The sequence below is a fragment of the Halictus rubicundus genome, chromosome 12, assembly GCF_050948215.1.
Source record: "Halictus rubicundus isolate RS-2024b chromosome 12, iyHalRubi1_principal, whole genome shotgun sequence".
Classification (NCBI taxonomy): domain Eukaryota; kingdom Metazoa; phylum Arthropoda; class Insecta; order Hymenoptera; family Halictidae; genus Halictus; species Halictus rubicundus.
Genome location: NC_135160.1, coordinates 954,076 through 980,638, shown reverse-complemented (window position 1 = coordinate 980,638; position 26,563 = coordinate 954,076). Strand labels below are relative to the sequence as shown.

Sequence of the window (26,563 nt, the reverse complement as noted above, 5' to 3'; positions counted from 1 at the left end):
AGTTGTGTACCGATAACGATCGGAAAAGAGGAAATATGTATTCTTTTAGAGTTTTCGGTAAAGCAGCCTGTGTTCAAAATATTCTAAAAAGTATAATTTTTTTACAACCCTGTAATAAAATGGCGGCGTCCGTACCTTCCCAGGATCCTATTCGTCATTGCATACTTTTTCATTTTCATGCGGGATTTAATGCAACGGTAACAACAAAGAAAATTTGCGATGTTTATGGAGACGTATTGAAGGTCAACAAGTGTCAACGTTGGTTCAGAAGGTTTGCTGCTGGTGATTATGATCTCTTGACTGGCCTCGAAGTGGACGACCAGTTGAATTTCATAATGACACCCTAAAATGTCTAGTGGAAGCTGATCCAAAATTAAGTATACAAGAATTATCGAGAAGCCTTGGATCCACATGGTCAACTATACAAAGGCACCTATACGAAATGGGAAAGGCATATCGGCAAGGAATATGGGTACCGCATCAATTATCTGAGACCAACGAGAATATTCCTCGATCAATTTGCACTTCATTGCTATCCAGATTTCGTAGAGATCCATTTCTTTGCAGAATCGTTACCGGAAATGAAAAATGGATTCTTTATGATAACATAAAGCGTACCAAGCAATGACCTTCTGCAAATCAAACCGCAATATCGACTCCTAAACCTAGCTTATCACTTAGAAAGGTGTTACTGTGCATTTGGTGGGACTGTCGTGGCATAATTCACTTTGAGTTGTTGAAACCTGGAAAAACAGCTACTGCTGAGTTGTATTGTCAGCAATTACAACAGCTGTATTCAGAACTATTGAAAAAGAGGGCATCTTTAGTCCACAGGAAAGGTGTAATACTGCAAATTCACAATGCCCGGCCCCATACAGCGAAACTCGCTCAGGAAAAAATCAAAGAATTGCAATGGGAAGTTTTACCGCACCCCCGTACTCACCGGATATTGCTCCCTCTGATCTTTTCAGATCTCTGGAGCATTATTTAAGAAATAAAACATTCTGTAGAAGATGTTAGGAAGCACCTTGAGCCATATCTTGCATCACGAACCCTGGATTAGTATAAGAGGGGGATCGAAAATTTGCAGGAAAGATGGCAAACTGTCCTTGATAATGACGGAGATGAAATAATAAATTAATCCTTTGCGCTGGAAGTTCTTTTAACTTCAAAACGAAACATTTCTTTCGACCTAGAATATTTCTCTTCTATATATTTTTTCTTCGTGTTATACATACGATAATGGTGAAATTTACTCGTACAATACTGAAGTGTTTAGTAGTTTATTACATACAAACAAATTTAATAATGTAAAAAATATTTTGAATAACGATACAGCAATTTTTAGGGGATTGAAAATTTTCAGGAAGGATGGGAAACTGTCCTTGATAATGCTGGAGATTATATAATAAATAAAGAAATAAAAACTTGAATTTACTACAAAGTTTGTTTTACATTTCAAAATAATTGATTACTTATGGGTCCCCCTAATATTTAGCGTAGGGCGTCCTTAATAAATTGCCAAAAATTTCTTTGAATTAATGTAGGTATAATTTACAATTCATAATTGTAAAAATATTCATATATGGTCCTATGTATCGTGTGCACGATCATTTGGGTGATAAGCTCCCGAAAAACGATCTTTAACGTCTTAAAAATCCATATTACGCGAGAAGTTGTTTTGTATGAGGGGTCATGCGCAAGCAATTTCTATAGCACGTCCCTTCGTGCTCTGCATCCATCAAAAATCAATTTTAAACCAAACTCTCCAAACTCTCCGGGCAGAACTTTCGTCTCCACTCTTGAACTCGCGGCACGACGAGAGCAAAGTTTCTTCTACATGTTTTACCATTCCGTCTCAGATGTACGAGGGGCGTGACATAAATTTCAACCCCCTTCCTATTACATCGTACCAGCACCTTACTATATTACTCTAGCGATTCGCTGGATATTGAAAAATGTACACCCCCCGCGTGCTCGAACGAAGTAGTATGGTCGAGAGCAAAAGAATCTCAGGCCGGCTAGAAATCTTTCCATCGGCTCCCGTGTAATTTATCGATCTCACCCGCCGATAAATTTTTTTTCTTTCGTCGTCTGGCTTATGTTACCTCGATTCGGTCCAAGGACGTATTATTTTCGCGTTTTCTCTCGCTGTGCCGGGCTTACGGATTCCCGGAACCTCGTGTGGCCTCTATAAAGCTTTCCGTTTCTTATCGGGAAATGTCCCTTGTACACCGGTATCCACAAGTTATTGTTATCTTAAAGCGTATCAGACATTTCCATTTCCTGTATTTCGATTCAACTGCGCGGGCGTTTTAGAAATTTTTAATACCATTTACTATTAAAAGTGTCGTCGCACCAAGAGAATATGCTTGTTATTTTTTAAGTAGTTTCCTGTATAAAATTAGATTACCACGATTCGATGTACTTTAACGATAGAAATTATTTTTGATAGGCATAATGGCATGACAAACAAACAATTTCCGCTGGCTATTTGAATCACTCAGCAACCACAAAAATTGGGTGAAATCAAAGTACTTTATTTAATAAATATTATTTTTTCTACGATTTATGATTAGCCCTTGGCACCCGAATGGCGACTGCAAGGCGCCACTAAAAATTGCTGTATCATTATACAAAATATTTTTCACATTATTCAATTTGTTTGTATTTTATAAATTACTAAACACTTCAGTATTGTACGAGTAAATCGCACCATATTCGTATGTATAACATGAAAAATATATACAGGGTGAATCACCAAACGTTAGCACCTCAAATATCTTTGTTGTTTCTAAAGATACGTAAAATATGGTAAGGATAAAGTTGAATGGTACAATGGGGCTGACACGATGCAAAAAAAAATTTGTTTTTATGTCATTTTTTGGAGATATCAAGGTCACCTTGACTTTTTTAAATGGAACCACCCTTTTTTAAACACCTACAATGATAGCCCCTTTCATTAGGAATTCAGTGACTATAATTAGTCCAAGGTCATTCAAGGTCAAGGACAGAAAAAACGTATAAAACTAAAATATGGAAGCAGAATACGTTTATCACGGTTGAGACTTATAGGAAATAGTAAACATACTAAGGTCCTTCAATGTTATTCAGCATTCTTATTTACTATCAGTATGTTTCCAAACGTGATTCCGCTATGTTATATTCGATGCCTGAAAAGTGTGATATGATCACGATTTACTGTGAATGTAGAAAAAATGTAGTGCAGGCCCGACTACTTTATGAAGAAAGGTACCCCGAGCGAAACACTCCTTCTAGACATACTTTCACTAATACGTACAGGTTGTTTCGAAGTACTGGAAGTGTACATGCAAGACAGTACAAACGGCAGAATCCCACGACTAATGAAGACGATGAAATTAATATTTTAGCAGCTATAGCTGTCAATCCTCACGCGAGTACGAGAAAAATTGCCCGGGAAGCAGGCATAAGTCAAAGTAGCGTAATACGAATTCTGGCCCGACATAAATTTCATCCGTTCCACATATCGCTCCATCAAGAATTGCACGGGAATGATTTTCAAAACAGAATTAACTTTTGTCAATGGGGATTGCTTCAAAATCATTCATTTTTTTCTAATGTCTTGTTTACGGACGAAGCAACATTTACTAATCATGGCTCAATTAATCTACGGAACGCCCATTATTGGTCTGTGGATAATCCGCACTGGCTGCGAGAAATTGATCATCAAAGACAATGGAGCGTAAACGTGTGGTGTGGTATTTTGAACGACAAAATAATTGGACCATATTTCGTTAACGGAATGATGACGGGACAGAAATACGCTCAATTTTTGCAAGAAGATCTGCCAATTTTGTTAGAAGATGTCCCTTTACAAAATCGCTACGATATGTGGTACCAACATGACGGTTGTCCTGCTGATTATGCACGAGTAGCAAGAGAAACGTTGGATTCTCGATATCCAAACCGATGGATTGGACGAGGCGGAACAGTTTCATGGCCAGCACGTTCGCCTGATTTAAATCCACTGGATTTCTTTTATGGGGTCTGCTAAAAGGGACCGTGTACACGGTTGCCCCAACAACAGTTGAAGATATGCGTCAGCGTATCATCACAGCATGTACGAATATCACGTCGGATACACTTATCAGAGTTCAACATTCCTTCAGAACTCCTTTACAACAATGTATCGACGCAGACGGCCATCATTTCGAACATTTATAAAATACAGGTATTCTGCTTCCATATTTTAGTTTTATACGTTTTTTCTGTCCTTGACCTTGAATGACCTTGGACTTATTATAGTCACTGAATTCCTAATGAAAGGGACTATCATTGTAGGTGTTTAAAAAAGGGTGGTTCCATTTAAAAAAGTCAAGGTGACCTTGATATCTCCGAAAAATGACATAAAAACAAAATTTTTTTTTGCATCGTGTCAGCCCCATTGTACCATTCAACTTTGTCCTTACCATATTTTACGTATCTTTAGAAACAACAAAGATATTTGAGGTGCTAACGTTTGGTGACTCACCCTGTATAAAAGGGAAATATTCTAGGTCGGAAGAAATGTTTCGTTTTGGAGTTAAAATAGCTTCGAGTGCAAAGGGTTAATATCTGATTTATGATAAATACATAAGAAAACCAAATGGTTACTTATCGACCGCGGTCTCCGGCACGTCGAATTGGGTAAAGACGAATGGCCGACCCGTTGTCGTCTCTAATGCACTCTTCGGCCGACAAAGGCCAGCATAACGCGGCCGTGTGTTCCGTGATATTTAAATTCAGCTGTGCGTGGATTCCCGACGGAGCTCTCAAAGGCGACGGTGACATCTCCGGGGCTCTTCTCCCGTGATCGACAAACGCCGCGGTGCTCCCCGGAGCTTCCCGAAGCTGCGTATCTTCATTTTTCCCTTTCTTCCCGACGACGTGCCCGTCTTTGTAGGCGCGCGATGGCCAACCCATTCTCCGCGGCCGAGGCATAGAAAAGTGCATACGGCGCGCATCCATATGCATGGAGAACCGACGGAGCAATGAAGGCTCCGAATATACACGGCAGACAATGCACAATGCTCACTGATATTGCTGAAGACGAGAGACCATCGCGATCGCGCGCGCGCCAGCTCAAACGATCACGATGACGACTGCGGTGTAAGGTCTTTCAGATTCCTGGCCTTCCGCCAGCGAACCTTTCTCTGAAGTCGCTCCGGTAATATTCGTCTGGAATTCTTAATCCGACCGGAGCTCTCCTTTAATCATCGGCTCGTCGGAAAATCGAGCCGGAGGTTCGCGAGAATTGCTACCACGGAAACCGGGAGAAACCGATCTCAGCCGGAATCGGTCGATTAGAGCGCGTTCGGGTGACTTCGATGCTCGCCGAAATCGAAAGCTTTCGGTGATCGGATCGTGAAACCGATCTCTGGACCAAGGACTTTTCTGAGGTAAGACTGCAGCCGAATTTTATGTGCGCTTACTGCAAGATCGTTTGCAAAATCTGCTACGCCTCGATACCGTTCTCGTTTTATTTAAATTCTGTCTGTGTGTGTTCCGAACTCTCTTCTCCTCGGAAGAAGTCTTATGATCACTCGATGCCTTCAAATCCCCTAATTTCTAGTAAACCAAAATTTGTAGATCAAAGAAGGAAATTCAGACATTATCTGTTGACTAATACACGTACAGTGGCGGACATATACTTACTTACACTTCATATCTTAACTTTAAAATCTGATTTATTTCTACGGAACTCAGATAGTAGTATCAACAATTTATTTCTAAGAGTGTTAGACCCCGATGTACATATCTGCAGTAGAACTTTGACTTATATCGAGAAAATAAGTATTTTGTAAATATTTTGTTTCGATCTGTCGGTTTTGTAGCGGACAACTACTTACGTGCGCTGCTGTATCGCACAGCTAAGCCGAATGTAAACAATATTTACTAGTATCTGCTGAGCAGTGTTTACAGTTAGACGTATTACAATAGTGATGTGATGAGTAAAGGAACAAATATCACGCCAGAACAGCGGCGATTAGTGCAACAGCTTCGGAAGGATGGAATGTCCTACCGAAAGATTTCCGCAAAATTAGTAATATCCTTTATGGCTTGCCATCGTTCTATACAACATATTAAACTTCATGGAAGACCAGACAACGTCCCTCGTAAAACGAGATCTCGAAAAACTGATCAGAGAACTGATCGCAAGATTCACCGATTGTTTGAAGCGGACAGATTCAAAATTGCAGTTGCCATCCACAATGAAATATCAATAGATCTCCATGAAAGAATAAGCGTTAGAACTGTCCAGTGAAGATTTAACGAGTTTCAATTATACGGACGCTTTGCCGGAAAGAAACCGCTCATTTCAGAAAAAAATCGTCGGGCTAGGATAGCTTTTGCGAAAGAACATTTAAACTGGACGCCACAGCAATGGTCCAGCGTAATTTTTACAGATGAATCGAAATTTAAACGATTTGGATCTGATGGTAAAGTATACGTGAGACGTCGCAAAGGAGAAGAATTTCATAAAAATTGTATTAAACTGACTGTAAAAGGTGGTGGTGGCTTGGTACTCGTTTGGGGAGCTATGCCAGTGAAAGGTACAGGTCCTATTCATCGGATAACTGGAATCATGGACAGATACGTGTATATAGATATTTGTAAAAAATGTATTGCTACCATTCGCCGAAGGATATATGCCAAAGAATGGATCTATCAAGCGGATAATGATCCGAAACATTCCGCAAAAGTCGTCAAGACATTCTTGAGTGACAGTAATATTCACGTAATGAAGTGGCCAGCACAATCTCTGGATCTGAATCCAATCGAGATGCTGTGAATTGACAAACATATAAATAAACAAAAACCGAAAATATTGATGAATTGTACACTAATGTACAGGAAGCATGGAATTCGATACCTGCTAGCAGATGTGCTAGATTTATCGAATCCATGTCGCGAAGATGTGTCGCAGTTATCAAAAATAATGGTTTACGTACGAAATATTAATGTATTATAATTATGAGTTAAAGAAACATGTGAAAATATAGGTGTTTTGATGTGTACTTAACTATGTGACCGCAGAAAATTTGACACTTCAGTATAAAATTATAAAAGACTTTTTAATTATAGTAAATTAAGGAAAGCTACTTTGATATCTTATTATATATATTGTAAACTTATACAAAATATATCTGATTTTCGTATACTTGTTTTACGTATACAGTAAGGAGCAAAACTGATTACACACTATTTGAAACAGCATAACTTTTTTCAAATTAGCGCGATTTTAAGTCGAAAATCGTGAACAATGGCAATTTTCCCACTTTTAATCGTTTATAACTCTTAAACGAAGTAACCAATATCGGTGAAATTTTCAGCATGGATATAATTTATTCGAGCGAATCAAACGCATTCTTTAAATGTTCAATACAGGCTCAGATAAAAAAGCTGAAAAAACCAACTTTTACTATTTCTTTCACGATTCCGAACAATTCAAATTTTTGTCAAAAATTTTTTACATCTCGTCTAATAAACTAATCCTTCTATCTTCTCAAAAACGCTAAACTTATTTGGCCTAAATTGAAAAAAGTTATGCTGTTTCAAATAGTGTGTAATCAGTTTTGCTCCTTACTGTAAGTGTACAAATATTCTTTAATTTTAATAACTGTACGTAAGTATATGTCCGCCACTGTAGATCGTAGGAGGACACTTCACTCGTTTTTGCTTTGTAGTTGAGATCAAGAAATTGTTTACCTAGCAACCAGCTAGGCGCCCACTTATTATATTCCTTCTAAGGATTTTCTATGTTCTCGCCAATTTATAGTTTATTTAGCGACACGAAATCCCACTTGTTTATTTAACGACGGAAGTTGAGAGGCAAGCGGTGCGGCAGCTGAAACTTCGTGTTTTTATACGTGTTTCGATACTTTTCTGCGTCGGCCGCCACGAGCTGTTCCAACGGAAACCATTTAAAAGGTTTTATACGACAAGTAGCTGAATCACGGTGAACACCGGCAATCGATACAGTTCTACGCGATCGTCTTAACAAGTTCCTCGAGGTGTAATTAACGCGGAACAACTTGGAAAATTGTCCGAGGATGCTTTGTTCAACCGGCTCGCGTGGTTTACGCGGCAATTTCGATGCTCGAGTGTCGTGGTATTGGCATCGTATTGTAGGAAAGTTCGGTCTGGGACGATACCTCGGAGGGTTCGCAAGTTCCGCGAACTTCTGCATCGACCCGACCAAGAAACAGTGCAGACGGATGAAGGGAAAAAATGGTGGGGCGAGAGAACGCGGAGAGGAGCAGAATTTGTACAGGTTGTTGGAACTGTGCATTCCGCGAGGCAACAGTCCTTGTTTCCGTCTATTTCCAGCAAAACGGCGCACAGTGGGCAATTTGGACAAAATCGGATTCAAAATCAAGGAACTTTCGATAGGAATGAGGTAGAGCGATGAAATCTTTTTTAAATGAAAGCTGCAACTTTGTAGAATACGGGAAAACTAGAGAGATTGTGGTACGAACGTTATTTAACCTCGAGAAAATTCGTTAAACGCGCACAAATTCAAGAAAATTTTAGTTTTTCCAATATCACGCGCGGAAAAATTTTTTTTTTTAACATGCTATACATCATTTCCCATAGATTTTTCCACGCTGATTTCAAATCTGGTCTAAAAATTTGTCTACGACCTCAGGATTTTGCCAAAAATAGATTTTTGTGACAAAATCTAATGAAGTCATTTTTTCGTTCAAATGATTGGATGGTAATAATCTCCCTATTTTTCCCATATTCTACAAAGTTGCAGCTTTCATTTAAAAAAAATTTCATCGCTCTACCTCATTCCTATCGAAAGTTCCTTGATTTTGAATCTGATTTTGTCCAAATTGCCCACTGTGCGGCGCGCGTAAAACGCGGGGTTTGGAATTAGAATTCTAAACCGAGCAAGGTCACGCAGTATCGGCATGCAATCATAAAGTAGTTGAACACGTTAATAATTTTCTTTATCGAAGAGGCTGTGCCGTGATAGACTAGATAGATTATACTAGAATATACCAGAATATAATAGAATATACGATTTTATTTTGCATAAATAGCAGCAGTCTACTTAAAGCATATCATGCGTGCAAAGGATATACAGTGATTTCTCTACATATGTCGCGAAGGCCTGGATGATAAACGTCGCGGAATCATCCCCACTACCGCGGCCACGAAGCTCGAGGACGCGGAGGAGTGTAAACATAACACGGCTCGGTTATGTCTCCTGGACGATACATGACGCAAGACCCGTGTTGTTGACATATATCGAGAGTTCACTGTATTTCGTATTACTTAAGAAAATGAGCGACCGTTCAGCTTCTGATTGAAATATTAAGAGGTCTGTAAAAAGAATGGTATCGCAACAGCGAAATAACAATATAACAATAACAGTTCTCTGCGAAGAGTGTTGTTACGAAAGAGTTTCAAAGGATAACGTTGGCGGCTTTGTTTGTAGCTCACGGCAGGATTCATAAAGGTCTCTCAGGTCGCCGGGCTGTAGTCTTTTTTAACCCGCCAAGGATTCAATCGACGACAAAGTGCAATTATGGTTCCGCCCACTGGAAAAAGCTTTCTTCGAAAGTTTCCGGTTGCAAGTAGAGCAGAACCAGCTCTCGAGTAACGGTGTAAAATGCGAGGTGGCGGCGAACTCTCACGACAATCGTAAAGACAACGACATATCCCTCTACGGATGCTGCAGATAAGGGGTCGCCGCCATAAAATATTATAGTGTTCTGTTTCGGTGCACGGTTGCGCTCGTGGGATGCCAATTCCAGACTGCCTGCAAACTATTCTGCAATTTATAAAATTACTATTTGCATTCGATTTCTCTTGCGTCGTATTTTTTCGTTCCCAATATTGGCGGGACTAGCCAACAATGAAATTATCGCACTGCAATTAAAAATGTTTCTCGTAATTTTATAAATTGTTACTGGTTCACTAAAGACATTAACCCTTAGCACTCGAATGTCGACTGTAAGGCGCCACTAAAAATTGCTGTATCATTATTCAAAATATTTTTTACATTATTAAATTTGTGTGTATTTAATAAATTACTAAACATTTCAGTATTGCACGAATAAATTGCGCCATTTTCGTATGTATAACACGAAAAAAAAATATATATAGAAGGGTAATTTTCTAGGTTGGAAGAAATGTTTTGTTTGGAGTTAAAATAGCTTCGAGTGCAAAGGGTTAAAGCACGTCAATGTTGTTGCAGATTTGTAGAAATTGATATTAGAAGCGTTTTTCATTAAACTAAATTATACTCAATTGTTAGAATATTAAAAATTATTGGTTACATAGGATTTACCTAAAGAGGGCCCATAAATCTAATAGGCCCTTTTTCCAGAAATGTCCACAATTACATTAATTTATAGTTTTTCCTTCCAATTTTAGAGAACTTTTATTCAAATAAGTATGTACCAAAGGGTACTCGCAAGTTTGAAGTGTCCTTCAAACTTTAAAAATTCGTTTCCAGCAGAATATTTATGAAACATACAGTTTTCAACCAAGTCGGATAATCTCGCGTATGTGCATTCGCGTGTGCATGGAAAATATTCGTTCATATAAAAACAGAAGTGTGCTTCAACTTTTGGACATAGACGCAAATAACGAGTTCGATTGGTAGAAAATAAATGGTCAGTGGTACAATATTCTGAATCATTTTTACCGCGTGACAAAGTTCTTTGCAATTCAAACGAATTGAAGTGAATAGCGTCAGTTTTCGTATTGCTAAACAAATTGAATAATAAAACACAATTATTTTCTCAAACTGAAAATGTTTGCTTATTATAAATTCTCGACTTGCTTTAACGTTTCTTAACAAAAGAAATCGTATCCGAGGAATAACGATAGGAAAGTCTGTTTAAGAATATAATACACGGTACAGTACATTTCCGGAATAAATTTCGGAATCTCTGCTCCAACAGTAAGGGGCGAGAATTATTCCGAGATGTAGGAAGCAAGGCAAAGGGAATGTATGCTCGGAATATCATACAAAGACGTCACGTACGCCCCTGCCTCCGGCCTACGTATGCTTTTCTTGTCGCAGAATCGGACTATTTCATTTCAGTTTTATCTTTACACATAGCCAGTTTAGTACGCACAATGTTCCTGCGGGAATTTTCAGACTCGCAATAAATTTCAATCCGCTCACTTTCCCTTCCGTTTTACTAAATCCAATAGATTCGTATCTGCAGTATTCGCATTTCCTATCACATTTACAGCAGGCTATAAACTGCGGACGTAGGCATTTCAATTTGCAAATGACAAAAATAATTCAACTTTTCCTAGGCAACTCACATACAGTATTTACTCTATATATGTCCGAAATGCCTATCCGATAAAAGTTCCAGAACTATCCCCACTGCCGCGGGGGTACACCCCGTGAGGAGCCACGAACGTTCGGCGTGGATCAAAGAATAGTATTTCCTGGCCGATATATGTCCCTGGTTGGACCCGTGTTTTGGACATGAATCGAGTAAACACTGTACAGTAAATTATCGTTGTATGTCGGTAGCGCCGTTCTTTGCACTGACACTCATACGAAATCGGTGGTTCTCGCCGAGCGTCCCATTTGAAATACACAGGGCACGCTGGAAACCTAAGAGTCATCCCGCGTGAAAGTCATGGCATACAAACATGACTGACATTCAAACGGAAAGAATATCCGTCTCCGATATAATGTTGCACGGAGAAGCGGACAGCGAAACTCGAGAACCGTCGTCGCCGAGGACTGGGCCACACATTGTCGGTTATATCGGTGTTAGATCGGAAGATCTACTAATCCAATTACAAAACTTTATTTTTCGTTATTTTTTTATGAAACTTTTACCAACATATTCGTGTCATTTTTTTATTAAAATGAAACCAAATATGATATAATTCCGATATTTACTTGTGTAACAAGCGATAAAAGTTTCGAACACAGAGAAGGACTTTAAAGTAAAATTTAACTTCTTTATTATTAATTATTTTTTTATGAGACTTTCACCAATATATTTGTGGCATTATTCTGATTAAAATGATACCAAACGCGATATAATTCGGATCACAATTACACTAATTTCCCGTTAATGTAATTGTAATGGGAAGTAACTTTCATCGTTCATTACACACGTAAATATCATCGGAATTATATCGTATTTAGTTTCATTTCAATCAGAAAAATTCCACGAATATGTTGGTAAAATTTTCATAAAAAATAACAAAAAATAAAGAAGTTTTGTGTAATTGGATTAGTAGTGGTCTTCTGGTCTCATACCGATATGGCCGACAATGTTGTGGCCGCGACGGCTCTCGAGATTCGGCCACTCACCGCGGTGGTGTGAGGTGTTCCACTGAGACTTGGAAACGTGAGATTGGCACTGACGTACAACGATAATTTATTGTACATTGAAGGTCCTATAATTTTGCGCGGCGCTGTAGACGCAGGAGGATTCGTTGAACAGAAGATGCGGGGAAAAACCGACGCGGAAATTTCGCATTCGCACGGTCCAGCGAACATGGTCGCAAGCTCGCGGAAAGTGAAGTGGCCGCGCGGCCATCGAAAGGGGGAAAGGTGAGCGTCGGCGGACAGGTGAGAGGTCCCTGGCGCGCGGCGCACGGAGATCCGAAGCGTGGTCGGTGCGTTCGTGTCGAAAGCGCAAAAGAGAGTAACCGTGGAGAAGAGTGGAGCGTGTTTTCTTCCAGCTCCTTGCGGCGAGATTACTTCCTACGGTCCTCATTAGAACCGCGCCGGACCCGGATAGTTCATTACCGGCGATCTTATCTGCGACTTGTTCTTCCACGAGACTTCTCTCCGTCGTCCGGGGAGAGTAGAAGATCTCTTTCTTTTTCTTCTGTTCTTCTTTTTTTCTTCTGCTTCTACTTCTCCACGCGGTCCGAAGGAGAGCTCTCTCTCCCTTTCTACGTTTCCCACGTTCCGCCGTTCGGTTAATTAATAAGCGCGATCTTCCTCCGGAGCACGTGCCAACGAGCCCGATACACTTCGATAATACGAGTGGGGGAGAACACCGAACGCGGATACGCAAAGGCCGAGAGAACTATCGTCGTTTATTTTGCGAGCGCGGTCATCGCCATCGCCATCGCATCGGTTCGCGTTCGGATCGCGGCTATTACGTAATTGGATAGAAACACCGGGCAACGAGAGGCGTGTAACGAGGCGAGCCATTAATCCAGAAATCTCGTTACCTTGTCCGTTTGGTCAATTACACTGATCAGTGTTTAGAACTGCACCCGCATAAATTAACCTGTGGCCCTTCACGCCGCGGTCAACAGGTTTTCGAATCAACTTTCTGTGTCTTTTCGAAACTTCATGGGAATTCTGCTTACTTTGTGTACAGCAAGCTTATAAATACGATTTTTAAACCTTAAGGGCCCGGTCTTCGTAGATTCGCGATAAGGTAGAGTGACTACATTACCGACAAAAATATCCAAGCATTTTGATGCCATTGGATGAGTTTTCTGGATGAAATCGAGAGGAGCGCGCACTAGAAAATATCTCCAGCTACAAATTAAGCTATATTTTGTCTTGATTCTCTGCGAAATAAAGCCAAAAACTTGAAGTCACGTGACTTTAGTCAGACTATGATGTGTCGCAGTGAGGCCTTTCTAAAGTTCTGTAAAAATTTATTACAACTGAACGAATTCAAACGTTCCAAAGATGCCAGATGTTCTGGGACTTTTATCGGCTAGATATTTGAGACATATATCGAGTAACGACTGTACACTATGAAGAAATGATTAAAAATTTGGATAGTCACATTCTTGCTACTTTTATAAAGTTGGAAAATGGTCACTTTTAGAGCTCCCGTAAACCCAGTGTCAACAAATCCATTTACAGTTTTCTGAGAATATCAAGTAAGATGCGAACATGTTTCACCTTATAAATATGTAACAGGTTTTTATTAAACGAATCGAACGTTAAGATATCGGGGAGGCGCACGTAAATTTTTATTAATCGAGTGAAACGAGAAGATTTCGAGGAGGTAAACCGGTCAACAAATGCCAACCGAGGCCATAGGAGTTAATAGAACACCATATGGCGCGGACAGTAGCAAACCAGTTGAAAACAGTTAGGTATGTCGCATATAGTATGGTCATAATTTAGGGAAATTAGACTTGTAATGAGTCAGTAACCGGTAGAGCGTGGAAATTACGGAACACGAAGGAGGCAACTGTCAACGTTTCAGGTGGTACCGCAGGGAAATGAATTATTAATATGACTTTTCATGAAAGCAGGGTGGCACAGAGGGTTTTTACCTTTCTAAAAAGCTAAATAGACTCAATTATCACCATTTTATTATCTTCTGTCCCGGATTAGTTTTAGTACTCCAACAGAATAAAATTTTCAATTACACTTTTAATGCCGAACGTGTAATCGTATCCGAACATTATTCTCACATCCTTGTGGTATTTCCTAATCGTCGAAATTAACGACCCGTGCTTTATCTCTTTGGCTCTATTTGCAAAGAGTAATAATGCCTAACTAAAAAATATCAGATGGAACTCGAGTTATACTCTACTAAATAATTCGAGGGATTTTTAAGATCAAAAATAGAGGAAAGAATACAGATTACTGCTAAATATTTATTTAAGAGTTTCTAATAGTTTATTTTTAATATAGTAAAGCAAACTGTACTCGTGTTTCTTTTTAGGAATTGGCGATCCGAGAGTTTTGCGCAAGCATTTGCAGTTTATTTTACAGAATTGCACAACTGTGCAGCGAACTGTTGTTTGCAAATTGTTTTTCCTTTCGATAAAATATCAGCATTCACAACAAATGAATCCCGGCAGTCCCCTAGTCTCTCCGTGAGAGTTAAGCGGAATGGAAACTCCCCCGATCTGTATACAAAGACGTCTTATTCAAAAGGACCCTTTTCCCCGTCATTCGCCATTCTTTCCGCCATTTCTCTTTCTAAGCGACTCGATAACAACCCACTTTAGCTTGGAATCGCGAAAATTGACAAAAGCACACAATGCATTCAGCCTGTCTGCGAATCGACGAAGACTTCATCGTGAAGTACGATGTATCGGTACACAATACGAATATGTACATCTTTATATTTAAAAGAACACTAACGGTAAAGACTCCGGTTGAACCCAATTACTATTGTTAAGGGAACAATAGCTTTCAAGGTAGAAGTTCCCTTTCCGTTTAAATAACCAGTGATCATTAAAAATTGTTTTTAATCCTCATATTGCTAATATAGGGAAATATGTAAATATACCTTTAAAAAATGTTGAGATTGAAAGAAAACATTATGAACGTCTATGAGATAAAAATTATTATAAATTACACGATGCACACGAACATTAGCATATACATCTGCAGCGAAATATCGAGATAAGTGCTCATAAATTATATCTGTCAATACGAAGATGAGATTTATGTGTACAGAAAAAAAAGGGAATTAATAGGAATTCAAGACGAACGGTGATACTTCCAATTTATCAATACATTTCACTTCACCAACGGAAAAGATAATCCGCTGAATAGAAGCAAAAACAATCGAGTCCAAGGCTTGTTAAACAATCGTGACGGAGTTTAACTAGGTCGCAAGGTTGTCTGTCAATTCTTCTCAGCATTGGTGAGAACAAGGGAAAGCAAGATATCGACTTTTGTGAATGCTCCAATTTCTCGGAAACAATGGGCTCCGATGACCCTGCAAATTACAGGGGATAGTAATCGAAAGCCTCATGAAAAGAGATTAATTGCGGCGAGTTTCTCTCGCGTTCTATCGAAATAAATCGAAAGCAAAGAGAGCAGCCCGTAACAGTTTGTTAATAAAATGGTAAAGAAATGATCAAGAAGGAGCGACTCGATCGTCACGCAAGAGTTGCGAAATGAAGATTTATACTATGTCGGTGCTCTGGACAGGATGCAGAACTGCACCGTGCAATATTGACAAGGCAAAACCGACTTTCGAGGCATCCTAAATCACAAGTATCAAGATCGATCTAATAACAAGTCGCCTATCAAGCAAGCGTTGTCCACTATTTCATAGCAACATTCTTACCTTGTCATCTTATCCTATTCATCAATCAATAGAGCTTAACGAGACGCGAACACAAGGCAACTTTTACCACGTTCCTAGTATACTATAGTAGAGATCGAGCAATTCCATTCGAAATATTTCTGTGTCAGCGCGATGGAGAATAGTTGCAAAATCGTTCGCTTCGCGGATAATCGCGGAGGAAGAAGCAATGCCAACACGTGGTTCATTTTCAGTCACGCAACGAGATTGCGCAATAATTCGTACACATGGAAACGGCGGAGACCAGAAACCACGGCGATGCGCCCCCGACGAAATAATTTATGGATAATTACTCGACGTCAATTATAATGGCCAATCGTAACAGCCACGCTGGAAACGCGACTCGCATTTTACTAGCAAACACGCTTTCGCCAGCTGGGAGACAGTCGGAACATCCCCCGGTACGAACCAGACGTTAAGCCCCGAACAATTTCCTGGTTTTAATGGACCCGCCATCGGCAAACGGCGTTCACTTCAAATAATTAATTCTCAGCGTGACTTCATTTCGCCGGGCTCGTCTTCGACAACTTTTTCGAAATGCCCCGAAATTAGTCTCGAATCGGCACTTCGACGTCTGGGAACAGGTCTCGTTGTGTTAGTCTAACAATTTAACATTAGAACCACCGGACAGGGCAACTCTAAACACGCATAACTTTCGAACCAGTGAATTCCTAACATTAAAACTTGGACTTTCAACATTTTCTCGCCAAAATCTACAGGACTGCGTTTAAAAAAGTCAAAAATTTCTGGTTTCCCGAGGTAAAGTAAAGTTTAACCGGAATAAACGTGAAACCTGTTTAAAATTTGTTTCTCGAAACCGCTGGGCGTTCGAACGATTTTGGTTTCACCGCTCTATTCTGGTGTCGAATCTCCGCATCCCTTAAATACTGCAATCGCTTGTCTATCGCATCAGGTGTCATTAAAATTAGATTAGAGGCCAATGAAAATTCAGGTCAAGCAAGTTTATTCCGAGTATACTGCTAGATCACGGATAATGGGATATCGGATATCTGTCACGGCGGAAACGAGTAATAGGAACGTCGTTACAATTCCTCCGTCTGAAAATACAGTCCCAAAGTGTAAAGTTAGATAGGTCGCACGGTCTCGTGATAATATTCATCCGTATCGGGCGAGCAGCCGCTTCTCGTTTTACGTGTCATTTGAACTCGCTCGAGATAGATCGGGAGCATAATTCAAAATTCTGCGTGTTGCGGTCGCGTCTAACGATGCCTTATATTTCACTCGCTATTCACGGTTTTATCAACTCGGCATCTCCGCCAAGTTAAAAATGGAGGGCTCAGAAATCATTCGGTAGAAGTCTCTGAACGTGAAAACTGAGATAATCAAGTCTTTAAAACTTAGTTGCAGAGAAGTAGTATATATATATAATAAAAAATAAAAAAATAAAAAAATAATAATAATAATATTAAATAAAAAAATAATATTTTTTAATTTAATCGTTTAATGTTGCCTCAACATCAAAGGTCATTGGCAACACGGTACATTTTCTTACAATATATTATACATATTTGTATCCTTGATATACTTGGCAAGACCGGCGATATACTCCTTAGAACTTAACAGAATGGGTAAGGATCTAGGCAACTTAGCATTTTTCCTTTCATTCTCATATTTTTTGCATTCTATTATTAGGTGGTTTATGTTAATTGGTACTTTACATATATCGCAGATCGTATTTTCTTTCTTATTTAACAAATATGAATGGGTTATTTCTGAGTGCCTAATTCTGATTCTAGAAATTGAAGTTTGAATTTGACGATCTACTGGACTTGGAAATTTGTGCCACTCAAAATCCGCTCCTTCATTACGATATTTTTGTATATAATTCCTTTTAATTTTGTCAAATACCTGTTTCCTAAAAATTTCATTTAGGTGGTTTTTAAGATCGTTTAGTCTGGTATAATGGGTGATTTGTTTCATTTTTGTGTTGCAGGCTGCTAATTTGGCTGCTCTATCAGCATTTTCATTACCTTGTACAAAAATTTAAAAAAATGTATTTATTAACAGGTAACTTGAAGTTTCCTGTTTTAAGTAAAAAAAAATCTACGATACCCAATAAACGAGTAAACGAACAAATTATTACAATTTCAACATGATAATACGCATAATACAATATAACGTTGTAGCACGCATACTGACCGATGCGTATCGCGATTAAACGAACGCAAGTACAAGTGAAACCTGTCTCGAAAGGAAAAATCTTTCGCGATTAAATTACACCAGGTAATTTGATAAATTGCGCAAAACTCTTGCGGCAGCGTATACTCTTTCAAAGTAATCAGATTCCGCGATTAACGTCCGAACAAAGCTTCAAAAGCTCGTTCTTCGCCGACGAAATTCGTCGGGCCTCAAATTTCAATTCGATTCGATTCGACTAATTGCGACGAGACCGCAATCGACGACAAACAATTCATACATGCTTTCCCGTGGGCAAAGACGAATCATCGAGATCGCTGAACAACATGCTGCCATAATGATCGTACTGACGATTTAATTATTCGCACGAGCGAGTTCGGCATCCGCTCTTCCGTTCGACGGAAAGCCGGACTTATAACGAGGCGAACGCTTTATGTCGAGTCACAAACGAAGTTTGCGAACGTCATGATACAAGCTCGGCTAATAGAGTTCGACCAGTCAATCGTGAATTCCGTTCCTTTCTCGTCCGTCCATCGAAGCGTCCGACACTGTTCTCCATCCACCCTTTCCCACGATTTTCGACTGTGAAAAACTATAGCTCTCCGACGGGATCATGTAATATAAAAGGTAGCAAACTGTCCGTTAATTGCACCCCAAATCGATTTTAACGTGCGTAGTAGTGGAGACTCTTATTACCGTCAAACATCGCCTATTATTAATATACATCATTATTAATATACAGGGTGGTCCACGGAACTTGCACAACTATATAACTTCCAAAGGGGTACACAATTTAGTGTATTTTTTTACAGGTGGAAGTGTTTCGGAGATTTGAAGGTCGACTTTGTTTTTTTAAATGAAATACTATATTTTTTATACCAAAATATGGAAGAATGTCGAATTCCGAGTAAAAAAGTATTGACCTTCATTAGTCCTAAACCTAATAATTAACGAGTAATTTCACTTTATTTCCTGAAAATTTTCTTCGCGTAATATCAGGTTAGAAAAATAAAAAGGAAATTAAATAATTTTTTTTCTTTGTAAGAAAATTAAACTACTAAACTACTTTATTTCCTGAAAATTTTCTTCGCGTAATATCAGGTTAGAAAAATAAAAAGAAAATCAAATGATTTTTTTTTCTTTGTAAGAAAATTTTATCTCCGAAACTAGTGCACAGATAAAAAAAAGTATCCTACGAAAATTGCTAATCTTTTTATGTACACTAAGATCCCATAATAAAAAATATAATAAAAAATGACCTTCAAAATTCCACGTAAATAAAAAAATAATACTGCACTCCTCTGTCCCCCTCGAAATCCTTGGACACGTGTTTTACACTTTTTTAATATCTGTCATACTTTTCGAGATATTCGGCTGGAAAGTTTTCAAATGAACACCCTGTATATTATCATATGGATACCTGTTTATTAGTAATCACTCGATATCAAATAAAACTCGAATGAGACCGGAGGTACTCTTTTTATTTACTATTTGCATAAGCTTAACAATGAGATTCGGTCACAATTTTCTTGAAATTATAACGAACACGTTGTTGCAGTAGTTTATGAAAAAGATGGATTCATCGAATCTATTATTAACACTAGGTTTACGGAGCATTAAAAGTAAGTATTTTACATTACTTTATAAAAATAAGAAGAATGTGTCTATCCAAGTTTTCAGCCATTTTTTAAATAATATATACCTAAGGAAATAAGTTTGTCGAGTAATTCCACGTTGATGGATCTTCGCAATCTCAATAATCGTAAATTAAAAATATTAGAACCCGTCATTTCGACGGGTCCCGTAAACCTAGTGTTAATACACGTTCGACGCGTCTCATAACGCATTTTCCATGCAAGTGAAAGACTTATCAACTTCATTACGCCGCGAACTTTCTACACATATGTCTGCTTCATTATCAAATTTGACACCATTCTTCGGTAGTCAAACCTGCCTGCATGAATCATTGGCTTCCGCGTTAAGGGGTTAAGGTGTTAACCAAGCATGTACGAGAGAAGTTTTCACCTTCTAACACTGTTAGACGTACCCAGCATGAAATGTCTCTTATAGAGGACGTATCCTCGTTTCTCGATTTACACTTTCAGAAATCTCGCCGCGTCGCCAGTATTTCTCACAGACGCAAATTTTCCATAACGGCTAGGAACTGATTTCGAAGGTAAAACTTCACCTCGGGTAAAGGCTAATTTTTTCGAATTTGATTAATTCACGAGAATATTCTCGAAGAGTTTTATCATCGATTTACGCAAAAGAAAATTGCCCTTTTCAATCGGTTGTAGCCGGTCGAAGCACCGAAAACCGCGGATACTTTCGCCTAATAGAATGATCTGATGCATCGAGCGAGAAGTAATTGCCTCGAGCAGCGCGGGTCAATTACCAGCCTCGTCTCGATCATGTCCAAGTTTGCGGCGAGACGTGAAAATCGGTCTCGGCTGACCTACCCTCATTTTTCCATCGGCCGCTACCTTTGACGCGAGTCGAGGCCGCAATGGCGAATCCTCTCGCGAGTGCCCGATGGAAACGAGAAAGGAGGACGAGCCCGCGCGGCGGGAAGAACGCGACTCATTTACCTACATCGATTTATTGCGACCGGGGAGATTATATCTGCGAGCAACGTTTCTCCCGGCATTACATCCCCGCTGAATATACGATTTAATTGGTCTCCGCCGTGAATCGATCACTTGGTCCTCTCCCCCTCTCTCCTACCTTTCTTTTTCTGTTCCCTCGACTTGCAACCGAGAGGGTTCGCGAGCATTCGCGAGCTCGAGATCGTCCGTCGAATGCGCGGAATCACCGGGACCCACGCGAATATCATTCAATCTGGCCGGCGAAGAAAAAGATCAAGGCTACAATGGTTGCGTGACCGCGAAGAAAATTCCGTGGATCATCTCGTCTCTATCTGAAGCGAGGCATCTCCGAGATGCGTCTGGCCGGAGCGTAGATCCCGGGAGCCGGAGTACGGTATTCTTTCGCGATAGGGTGAGCACCCACGCGAAACTTCGGCTTTTCATTTAACGCGGGAGATTAATTCGCGACGGTAAATCACAGCCGAGGATATTCGTCTGCGAGAGCGTATCGGCCACGGGCGTCATTGTATGTTAATGACAATTGGCCCCGCGGCCCTGGGCCGACCATAATGGCGCAAGTGCACGGAGAGGTGGACGCAGATGCTGCGTTTCGCAGGTGAGCACCGATCCACGCTTACGGTTCACCGATCATCCGCCGTCCCGTTCCCGTCCAGGCGCCAGGAGATCGCTTTAATCGTCTTTGTTACACCGGAACCTGACACGTGTTAACCACGCGTGACACCTGAACGACGCTGTTCCAGGTCCGAAGCGATCGACGGCATTTTGCTGCTTCGAGATGGTGGATAAGAAACATTAAAACAGTATTGAGTTACTAAATACAGTGTTTACTCTATAAATGTACCAAATGTCTAGCCGATAAAACTCCCAGAACTGTCCCCACTGCCGCGAAGTATACCTCGTGAGGAGGCAAAAATAATTTTTTATTCAATATTTGCATGTAGAATACAAAAGAAACAAAATACTTGATATTATCTACAATCTTTTGGCTTTTCACAACAAACTTAACGTTTGTGATATTATTATTATTTCGCTTCATACAATTTTTTTTCGTGTAGTCGGTTTTGCACCGCAACTAATTTTGAGTAAACATTTCAGATTTTCGTACACTTAATATTTCGTCCATGAACCTTTAACCTTGATAATTGCCTGAATACGTTTAGGCATACTTAACACTAGGTTTACGGAGCACTAAAGATGATTTTACATTTCCTTATAAAAATAACATGAATATATCTATCAAAATCTGTAGCCTTTTTTTAAATGATAAATATCTAGAGAAATCAATTTGTTAAATAATTCCTCATGGATCCATGTGTGCAATCTCAATATTCGTGAATTAAAAATATTAGAATCCGTCATTTTGACGGGTCCCGTAATTCTAGTGTTAATACTATATTTTCGCAATATTCTGGTGTAATAGAATACCACTGTTCCTGCACTCTTTGCCACAAATCAGTTATCGTTGTTGGGGGAGCACTATATTTATTCTGTAACTTCATTTTTAAGTATGCCCAGACATTTTCAATCGGGTTTAGGTCTGGACTTCGAGCAGGCCATTCCATGATTTGAAATGGTTGAGTTTGCAGCCAATTCTTTACGCTCTTCGCACAATGCCCAGGAGCGTTGTCATGTTGGAATACGACATCACACTCTGGTACCGGCATATTTTCAATTGTTTCCAGTAAATTTTTTTCTAAAATATCCTTGTACGTATACTGGTTCATCGTACCTTCTATTCGATGCAGTGAACCTACACCGTACGCCGTAATGCACCCCCACACCATAAGTGAACCACCACCAAATTTTATTGTTTGCTTCACATGACGCGGTAAAAGAGGTTCGCCTTGCTTCTTCCAACACCAAGAACGTCCATCCGATGAAATTCGATTGATTTTAGATTCGTCGGAAAAAATTACTTTTTTCCATTGCTCTGTATTCCAGCTTAAATATTTTCTTGCAAAACTCCGACGGGCCTTGACATTCTTTTTTGATACAGCAGGTTTTTTTTCTTCTCAATTGCTGTAAAATTGGCTTCTTTTAATGCCCTTCGAGCCGTCCACCTACTAATTTTCTTTCCAACATCGCTTTCGAATAACTTCGCAGCCATTGATGCCGTCGTTGTAATTTCTGAAGTAATGTAACTCGTCAATCTTCTCTTCTCCTGACAAGATAATAATTTTGGACGGCCTCCAAAAGATGCAGGGACTTTACCACAGTATTTTTTCCGTATCTTATGTACAACTCCCTGACCAACGACAAATTTTCTAGCAATTACTCGCGTTGATAAACCCGATTTTAATTGGAAAATGATATTATTCTTCAAATCTTTAGATAATGGCTTCATGATGTTATATTGATGCGTGTTGACGCATGAACAACGATAAACTAATAACTACTGCGCTCCTGGTCGTGGCATTGACCGTGATGGACTACCAAGTTGTTTACAAAATCTTTATAGTTCCTAATCCCGAGAATCTTAATGCGGTGCAAAACCGACTACACGAAAAAAAATTGTATGAAGCGAAATAATAATATCGGTTCATTGGCAAGGATTAACTTAAATCATGTCATATGGCAATGCCCAGACTATGAAAACGAACGTAATACATTGGAAACAAAGCTCCTCAAAGGCAAAGTACTGTTCCCCTCTTTGTATTAGTTCCTTCTTATGTAAACCTGATATAAAAGGTCTGAAAATAATTTATAATTTCCTTAAACAATGTTCCATTAGAATTTAGAAACAATGTAAACCTGCTTGATGTAAGCCAAATGTAATAATACTGTACTTGCTATATAAACCACTTGGTTTAAAGCAATAAATAAATAATAATAATATCACAAATGTTAAATTTGTTTTGAAAAGCCATAAGATTGTAGATAATACCAAATATTTTGTTTTTTTTTTTGTATTCTACATGCAAATATTGAATAAAAAATTATTTTTGTTAAAATGTCGTATGTGTGTTCAGTTTTGCTCCTTACTGTATGTCAGTGGCTAGACCCGTGTTTTCGACATGTATCGAGTAAACGCTGTGCATCCTGTAGGTATAACTTTAAAATTCAAGAACAACAACCGCAATTATGTTTGCGCCAACTCGATACAATTCACCAGGCAACTATTACCGAAAAGTTAAGACACTTTGCGCCACTGTTTGCAATCAGGAGGTCAGATCTCAACAACTCCTGGTTGAAGCTTGCGGATGGTAGGAAGGGTCGCAATCACCGTGATTCTTAATCTGCGCGGGAAGGAAGGGTTTCGGGGAAGCTTGGGTGAAAAATATCAGAGCTTACCGCAGTAATGGACCAGGATATGAAGAGTGCCGGCGTGAATCCGGGAGTCGCACCAGGACCCGGCGTCGACCTGAGGCTCGAACAGAGAGAGATCGAGACCCTCCATGTCGCTCTCGCCGCAGGAGTCGCTCAGAGGCTCGAAATTACCGGTGTTCCCCAGCTCGTCCTCGTTCGTGATCTCCTCGGAAAGATTCTCGCCGCCGCCACCGCGGCAACGTGTCGGCGTTGTCATCGCCATTTCACGCGGATTTTCCGAGTTTTGTCGACACGAGCGTATCGAACGAGGCTCGAGGAACACTTCTCGATCGGCAACCGATCCGCCGATACACTCCAGCCAGCCGATTTTTGCGAACGCGCTCGCCGGACCGCGCTAATTCATCGTTGCTCGTTGCTCGCGCCAAGCAGCTTTCGATGGGAAAACTGAAAACACATTTTATCCGATCGTAGAGCCGCGCGCGCGGTTCGACCGAGACGAAAGTAAACCGAGGCATATCGAAACTCACCGCTCGTGACATAGTTACCGAGACGGCGCTTTCAGACACTTCGCTGCTCTCCCACAAATTAATCCTACGTCGCTTTTAATGGCCGCTCCAATAACGCAGCGGCCTGTGACGCTCGGGCGTCTTTTTGCCCGGTTATTTTTGTAAATAAGATTAGAGAGACTCCCTGGAAACACCAAACAAACACCGATCCTCCGAGAGCTCGCGACCGCTATACTAACAGCAGAGTATGCGCGACTAACAGAACCAAAGTGCAGGGTATATAAAAATGATATGTCACGATCATCGTAACGTGATTCCACACCTCCGGATCGGTGGAGATCTGTGAAAAAAAGGCACCGCGAAATTCATTTTGACCTCGAAAATTAAGGTCAAAGTATCGAAAAATTTGAGTGGTGAGTACTATGCGATGCAATAAAAGAAAATTTTTCGACACTTTGACCTTGATTTCCAAGGTTAAGGTGAATTTTGCGGTGCATTTTTTTAACAGATTTCCAGCGATCCAGAGGTGTAGAATCACGCTATGATGGTCGTGACATATAATTTTTATACACCCTGTACATTAAATCGTGCAAGATTTGGAGCACATTTCCTTAGTTCGCTTATCCGAACCAATGGTATTTGAATTCTCCTTCATCCCAATATGTGTGAAAAAATTTAATCCATCACTGCAGCTAGGTAACTGCTGTGTTAGTCTCAACACACATGATCTACTGATTGGTTCGGATAATCGAGGTTCTACCGTATCGTGGATTAAACAAGTAAATGCGAATCAAATTGCGTCGTGTTTGGTATCATTTTAATCAGGAGAACATCACGGCAGTGTTGACAAAAGTTTCACATACCTAAAAATAATTATAAATAGAAAACTTGTCAATAAAAAAGAGAAGATTGGCGAGATTGTTTGATCGGAGGTTCGGTCGCAATAACGATTTAGGGGAGGATCGATGGATCCTTTCCGTCGTTGGGGGAAAATGTGATAGTGATGGGTCAGATAATGAAGCTAGTTTAAAAATAACGTTGATGGAGTAGTATCTCACACACACGCACACGTACGCTTTCTTTGTGTCTCTGTTTCTCTCTGGGGAACCGTGGAAAGGCCAGTCGAGTGGAGCAAAATTGCGTCCATGACACACGAGAAACGGAGAGCACTCGCAGCACCGGCACGGTTCCGAAAGTGGAGCTCTCTCGTGTCTGAAACGCGAAGACACTCTTTAATTAAGCGAGCTTGTAATTAATTGCCTGCTCCCTGTCCATCCCTCCGCGCGACATGTCAACGGGACTTATGACCTATCCAACGACACCGGGTAAGCGTCCTCGTCGGCTCTATGACCTAAAATGGCTCCGCAGTTTCAGGTCCTATTTTCTCTTAAATAAGTTGCGCCGGGGTTCGCCGTGTATGGGGGAGAGCCGGATTACAAAAGGTATTTTAGAAAAGGGCCACGTCGACATACTGTCGCGCGCAAAGTTAAAAATGTTGGAAGTTTTCGCATCCTTTCGACAATAAACTTTAATTCCGAAAAACCTATTCTGGGACTTGTCTGAAATATTTAAACTAATATTAAAAGATACACCGTTTGTGCAACAGTAAGGATGCTCCAATTAAACTTAGTGAAAAGTTCGAACAAAAATTGCAGATCGTAAGATCTTCAGCAAACGTCCATTCGATTCCACGTTGAAAATTCATTAAATGATTCCAGAGATAAATTTCAAACTGTTCCTCGGGCGATGCAATTTTCCGAGCCGCAGAGGATGCACAGTCACGGTGACTTTCAACTTTTAAATGTTCGTCTGCACTGACACACTAATCATTGCTCTCGTTTCTTAATGACCAAGGAATGCGAAACAAGTTGACGTTCCTACGACTCTCGTTTCCAGCGAAAGCGAATTTTTTCCACCGCACTGTCCACGTGTGGCGTTTGGAATCAGTGCGTGAAGATTCGCATGATGAATACGT

The 26,563-nt window shown here is 40.0% G+C and overlaps 1 protein-coding gene across 1 annotated transcript in view; it reads right to left on the bottom strand.

The window, feature by feature from the left end:
• Positions 1-26,563, bottom strand: part of LOC143360069 (uncharacterized) — a 213,647-nt gene that overhangs the window by 163,291 nt on the left and 23,793 nt on the right. The window contains exon 2 of the mRNA XM_076798632.1: positions 24,107-24,526. Coding sequence (XP_076654747.1) covers positions 24,107-24,344 — 238 coding nt within the window. The 5' untranslated portion in view covers positions 24,345-24,526. The remainder of the gene's footprint in view (positions 1-24,106; positions 24,527-26,563) is intronic.